Raw genomic sequence first — 7,114 nt, 5'->3', positions numbered from 1 at the left:
TGTATTTGAATTCTCGAATTTTTCGTGAGCCATGAATCGCGAAATTAAAATGCACACCAAAGTTCTTGTCTACACGCGGCATGAAATTTTCGCGAATCGCCACTTGCATTCAATGCATATGGTGTAGACTCTACACCATATGCATTGAATGCAAGTGGCAATTCGCGAAAATTTCATGCCGCGAGAAAGGTTGTCGGCTCCAATTCGCGAAAAACTCATGCCGCAAATATTTCTGATTTTAGAGTGAAATGACAGAAGAAAATCACAAGTGCGATATGTCAAGAGGTGCACAAAGGTGTGTACAGTTTTTATACAATAGGGTAACGGAAAGCGGCTTTCACAGGATCACAATATTTGAGGATCATCAAGGATCGGTGCTGCGTGATGCTTCTCGTGTATATTGCAGCATTTCGTGCTTCGTCAAGTATTACGGATAGAGTCATTTTTTTTTCACTTTTGTGAAGTCGAAACAGCATGACATCCAATTGCGTTAAAAAAATGAAAAGTCAATGCTGCTGCCTGGGACTGCGTGAATTTGTTGTTTTGTCTTTTATTTTGCATGGGAGAACACGTTCGAGCTAACAGTCACTTGAGATTTTTTTTCATTCGCTCCAGCTCGACTGCAACATTTCGTCAGCTGACGACGAAACTCCGTGAGACGAAGCCAGTAGATAGCGGGATTCAAGACACCATTCAATGAAAGCAGCAACATGGCACTTTCGACCAATGGGAAAAACCACATACCCATCTTGTGCGGTGCGTAATGAGAAAAAATCAGAGCAACAAGCCACAAAGCCCAGCACACGAATGTAGACCCGATCACCATGGCGAATGTGATAAGTACTTTCTTCTGGTTCTTTACATGACGTTTAAGAGATAGATCGGAAAGGCCGATACCTCGAGATATCGAGGTAATTCTCATGTAAATAGCAAAATAGCAGAAAGTTGTGATAGTGAGGGATACAAGGTTTACGATCGGTATTAATCCATATGAAGCTATGGTGTTATCGACGTATCGAAACATTAAAGTGAAAGAAGCGATGACTATGAACCACATTGCCACACAAACTGCGATCAAGCGTTTAGCAGTTACCAGTCTCTGACTACCGAAAGTATCGATTCGGAGGACGATCAGACGATGCACAGCGATCGCCAGCGTGCTTAAAAGTGATAGCATTATCGAGGGGGGTAGCAGTTCGTAGGAGAATGGTGTCACCTGAAAAGAAAAAAAAAATCATATTGAGAAAATGAAATGACAAAATGAAAATTTTTTAGAGCAGTAAAGATGAGGGAAAGACTTAACAAGAAAATCCGTAGACACAAAATTGTGGAGAAATTACATAGGAAAAAAAGTTTTGGAAAGAGAAAAAAACATGGAAAAGATACGGAAGCTAACAACAACTTTTAAATGCTACGCCATGCGCCTAGCAAAATATTCTATGTATATAGGTTTTCCCGGTCAATTTCACACCTTTTGTCATTCAAGTTCCTTTTCGGAGCATTCAGTTTCACGCATTCCACGCTCGAAGCACTGAATCAGCAATCAAATTCAAAATCCGGTCATTCGAATTCATTATCGGAACATTTGAATTCACTGTCGGAGCATTCAAATTCACTGTCGGAGCATTCACATTCACTGTCGGAGCATTCAAATTAAAGAGAGGAGCAAGCATTTCAACAATGAGCATTCAAATTCATGTCAAGCTGGCGACGAAATCTCGTCGGTCATTCAAATTCGTGTATAGGCGACCAAGTTCCAAATAGTTGTATTCAATTTAAAAGAAGGCCTGAATTTAGTTAGTCTAGGGTTGTGTATGTGTGTCTTTTTCATTTAGCTTTGAATATATCGGGATTTATGATGAATATTGTTCATTTTGCAGTAGAGATACACCTGTACATTGACACATATGAGCTCGGGCTTCACGAAAAAGAATATACAGGCACATGTCCCTCTGATAGGACGTAAAATGGAGGTCCCATGTGTGACAAAGTCACAACTCATGTACACATAAGATTCCACTTCATTTATCTATCACAAAGAGCAGGGGGTTAAGTGGTCCCACCTTACATCCACTTACAGAACTAGACCCCATAGAAGACCAGATATATATTTCAGCCATCTTCTTAGATGGAAAATGGAACAAACAAACAAACAAACAAACAAACAAACAAACATGAGGTATTGTATATGCCTACAGACGAGCATGATACGGAAGATTGGTTGACTCCTTCAGAAAAAAAAAATGCAATTTTGACAAGGCCTACATTGAAACTTATAACATGAATATTGTATACGTCTTATTTCCCGTTTATCGCTATCTTATTGGTTTACTTTTGGGGACTATGCGAGGTCATTGTGTGTCAGTTTGTCTTTAAATTGATGCATTACCATTATGTGTTTGGACGTTGTCAGCATGCGTGCAGTATCATCAAGAAATATGATTAGATTGTCGTTGTGTTGTTTGGAGGCACTGTTGATTGGACCTTATTTAGATTTTTGTTTTTTTGGAAACAAAGAACACATGAACAGAGAACAATGTAGAACCTTTAAACAATAATAATTACACTATATGCAAGCATTCATGGGTTGTAAATGTCATTTCTCCTTTCTTAAAAAAGTCAACTCGTTAAATTGATCGCACGAAGCAGGAACTTGATAGCCTGAAAATGAAACTGAACGCTCCAAACAAGCTCATCGGGACTATCACATGAATATCGCGTGAATTTGAATGCACGAGTAGGAAATGCAATGCTCGCGTTTGGAAATTGGACGCCCAATCGTTAATTTAATTTCACAAAAACGAAATAGAATGCTCATAAATGAAATTGATTGCTCGGACTTTGAAATTGAATGCCCGAATATTTTCGCGTGCGTACGCTGTGTGAATTTGAATGCATATTAATCAATTGGAATGACAGGCTAATTGAAATTGACCGGCTAAACCTTTGTGCAAATTTTGCTCTGACTACTTTATTGTATATTGCTTGATTCATATATTGCTTCCTTATCTGATCATATTCTGACCTAAATTGTGATTTAGTTAAAATTATCAATCATGACCGCTTCCCACTGATTAAATCCCATCGAGACAATTTATTCATCCCTGACCGTAAAGTACCGTAATATAGGTTTTCCCGGTCAATTTCATACTTTTGTCATTCAGGTTCCTATTCCGAGCATTCGATTTCACGCATTCCACCCTAGCATCACTGAATCAGCAATCAAATTCAAAATCCGGTCATTCGAATTCACTATCCGAGCATTCAAATTCACTGTCGGATCGTTCAAATTCACTATCGGAACATTCAAATTCACTATCGGAACATTCAAGTTCACTATCAGAGCATTCAAATTTAAGAGAGGAGCACGTATGTCATCAATGAGCATTTAAATTCATGTCAAGCTGGCGACGGAATCTCGTCGGTCATTCAAATTCGTGAATAGGCAACCATGTTCCAAATAACTGCATTCAATTTAAAAGAAGTCCTGAATTTAGTTAGTTTGGGACCGTGTATGCATGTGTTTCTCATTTGGCCTTGAATATATTGGGATATGGAAGGCCAGCTATTGCAGCTGAATATGGGTTATCCAGCCATCTTCTTTGATGGAAAATGAAGCAAACAAACAAACATTAGGCACTGTATAGGCCTACAGACGAGCGTATAAAAAATACGGTGGGTTGGTTGACACCTTCGAGAAAAAAAAAAATCGACTATATTGAAATTGATACATGAAAATTTTATCCGTCTTGTTTGTGTGTATTGCTGTCTTATTGATTTACTTTTGCGGGACTATGTCAGATTATTGTGTGTCAGTTTGTCATTAAATTGATGAATTGTCATTATGTGGTTGGTGTTGGGGCGTTGTCAGCATGCAGTATATCATCAAGAAATATGATTAACTTGTCGTTGTGTTGTTTGGATGCACTGCTGATTGGACATAACAATTTAAAATTTATTGAGATGAAAAACAAGGAATACATGAAAAGAGAACAATGTAGAACCTGTAAACAATCATAATTACACTATATGCAAGCCTTCATTGCTTGTCTTGGCCCTTTTTCCTTTCTTAAAAGTCTACTCCATTTTCCTCGTTAAATTGATTGCACGAAGTAGGAACTTGATCGCCTAAAAATGATTTGAACGCTCCAAACAAGCTCATTAGGACTATCACATGACTATCGCATGAATTTGAATGCACGAGTAGGAAAGTCGGTGCTCGCATTTTAGAATTGAATGCCCAATCGTGAATTCGATTTCACGAAAACAAAATAGAACGCCATTGCCCCCACTTTTTGAAATAAACTCCCTCTTTATATTCAGAATGCCTCATCTGTCGAATCATTTAGAATTCTTCTTAAAACTCACCTGTTTAATCAGTTGTATTTTTTTTTTCTGGAGGCGCACACAGTTATCAATTATTGTACCATTGTATCACATGTATTTTTCTTTTCTTTTCTTTTCTTTCTTCTTCTTTTGTTACTGTTAACGCTGATTTTGTTAATGTTATTGTGTTTTCTAGTCTAGTTGTATGAGTAGCAAAAGTGCGCTTAGAAACGTCAGTATGAAGCGCCATATAAATGCAATTATTATTATTATTATCATAAATGAAATTGATCGCTCGGATTCTGAATTTGAATGCCCGAATATGTTTTGTGTGAGTGCGCTGTGTGAATTTAAATGCACATTAATGAATTTGAGTGACAAAAGTATGAAATTGACCGGGAAAACCTATAATATTCTGGTCCCTGTACATTATGTAAATGGTCTCTATGAAGTCAATCCAATTAATGTTTTGTTTTGGGTCTTATTTAACCACTTAGAGATTATGCTGACAAACATATTGATGATATGAGTCGAATCCTAAGATTACAGAATGCTCGAACTATCAAATCAAACATACCATGCATACCTTTCCTCGTACAATGTTTAACTTATCAAGTCATATTTAACTTTGGCTCTTCCTTCAATGAACCAAGGCATTCTTGCTCGGAGAAATCGGCAACACGTATACATCATGTTCGTTTACTAGTTTCTTTTAATTTTTTTATAAGAAAAAGGGGTCCCCGTAGCATTTTCAATCACAAATTTGGTCGACACCACAACTTATTGCTTAATGAAAATGAAATAGATGTACATGATTGCTCTTTTGGTCAATGCATCGATAACATTCCCATTATCTTAGCTTGGACTTTTGAATTCAGTCAACCAATTATTATTTTTTAAAATGTAAGCATTCGAATTTTCAATTGATGTTGCTACTTGATCATCCTCACTTTCACTCTCTCTCCCTCACCCCTCACCCCCCCCCCTCTCTCTCTCTCTCCCTATCTACCCACCTGCCTATTTTCTTACTTTCCCTCCTCTCTCACCTGTCAATTCTGCCACTTCGTCTCACTTACTATTCTCCGTGTTTCTCTTTCTGCTCTATACCTGTCCTTCGTATAAAAATGCTGAGAACACCTGTAATTATCATCTTCTCATCGCTAACCATATACTTTCCCTTCCCTCATAACCAAGATGAATACGACAGTAAATAGCTTAAGTACACTAAAGAAAGTCTCTGATAATGATTTCATCAGGGAATATCATGATCTTTATTTTAGCACATAATATTTCAAACTGTAACGACACAACTTACTGAATAGGCCTACTGTGGTGTCCTAATGCCCACTGAATATATATATATATATATATATATATATATATATATATATATATATATATATATATATATTTACATGTATATATTGGCAAATAACATCAGAACAACGAGTATTATATCGATAGGCTTATTTAGAGCTCGGGCTTAGAATACGTGCTAAAGTAATGAAGATTATGAAGAAAAAAAGATTGATGCCTTGTCAGATGATGATACCCACCGTGTTCCACAAGAAATCGCTGAATCCAATCACATTGCACAAGGCCAGAATGAAATCAGCTAGTGCTAGACTGAAGGTGAAGATATTCTGAGATTTTCTGAGGGCGGGAATGGCTAGAATGGCACACAGCGTGACAAAATTCATGAATACCGCCAGTGAGTGCACTGCCAGAGCCGTCCCGTAGACGATTGTGATCCGTAGCGGCAAAGAGAAAGACACCCAATTCTCAGTGTTATTATAATCCATGATTCGAAATCAGAATTGGCCACGTTGGGGGAAAAGAGATAGCACTCTTTATTTGAACCCGGATATTTGTGATCCTCTGTTCCCAGAAATGTAGACGGTGCAATTTATATAGATATAAGATGCGATGAGTTCTCCCACAATTCCATGCCCGTCAAGTCATTTTTCTTCTCGGCGAGCGAGAAGGTTTAAGAATAAATATTGCATGCCTCCATTAGCTTTCAGTTATTTTTTTTTTTTCTCAACCAAGAATGAGATACTACTAAATCCATTAGGAACTCGATAGCGCCGCATACGACAATGATAAATAAAGCACGCGCATATCAATAGCTAGAGTACCCTGCTCCTTCGTATTTCCTGTGTAGTGCTTTCATGGTACAAAGTTGCACGGAAGGCCGCAATATTTTCTCGTAGGTCTGTTCAATTCCAAACTATACCAGTGCTTACTGTGCACAACTTCTTTTAAATTCATTTTAGTTCGGCGTATTTTTTTTTCTTTCGTGGCAGAAAAAAAAAAAATGTATATGTGGACACAAAAAAATTGTAAGTCCTTTCAAAATGTTCACCACTTTTGCAGTGCAAGGAATGTTTATCAATTCTTACACACACACACACACATAAAATTCTTCTGCTGAAATGGACGTATGCCGAAAAAGGAATTATTGAAGGGACCAACTAAAAGGCAATGCTTGTAATACACATGTCCTTCAAATATAATTGGTGTCACTACTAAACTGAAAACTAAGGAATCTCAAAAAGAGGACATTATAAAGCGAAAAGACCCAAAACGACACCGACAGCTACAGAACAGTCATACACAATAAATTATGCAGTGAACAAACTGTTGAACATTTCAAGAAGGATGGCCACGAAAGCTGCAGGTGAGACAAAATAATTCTTAAATTATCTGTCTCCAAAACTTTGAATGTCTTTAGAGTCGTTAGAGTCGTCTCTCACTCCTCTCTCTCTCTCTCTCTCTCTCTCTTCTC

At 37.6% G+C, this 7,114-nt stretch overlaps 1 protein-coding gene across 1 annotated transcript; it reads right to left on the bottom strand.

The window, feature by feature from the left end:
- Positions 1 to 550: 550 nt before the first annotated feature.
- LOC140232827 (uncharacterized) lies at positions 551 to 6,128 on the bottom strand. The gene is made up of 3 exons (XM_072312942.1): positions 5,883 to 6,128; positions 974 to 1,216; positions 551 to 748 (listed from the first exon to the last, which is right to left on the bottom strand). Exons 1-3 carry the CDS (start codon positions 6,126 to 6,128, stop codon positions 551 to 553), a joined length of 687 nt encoding a protein of 228 aa, XP_072169043.1.
- Positions 6,129 to 7,114: the final 986 nt, after the last annotated feature.

This window comes from Diadema setosum, chromosome 9, assembly GCF_964275005.1.
Source record: "Diadema setosum chromosome 9, eeDiaSeto1, whole genome shotgun sequence".
Lineage (NCBI taxonomy): Eukaryota > Metazoa > Echinodermata > Echinoidea > Diadematoida > Diadematidae > Diadema > Diadema setosum.
Note: the sequence above shows the minus strand (reverse complement) of the source record. Positions and strands in the feature narration are given on the sequence as shown.

Excerpts from the sequence above, each read along its gene's own strand:
- LOC140232827 (XM_072312942.1), bottom strand. The coding sequence starts at position 6,128 with ATGGATTATAATAACACTGAGAATTGGGTGTCTTTCTCTTTGCCGCTA. Across the intron at positions 1,217-5,882 it reads GCGATTTCTTGTGGAACACG|GTGACACCATTCTCCTACGA; the intron begins GTGGGTATCATC and ends TTTTCTTTTCAG. Across the intron at positions 749-973 it reads CATATGGATTAATACCGATC|ATGGGTATGTGGTTTTTCCC; the intron begins GTAAACCTTGTA and ends GCACCGCACAAG.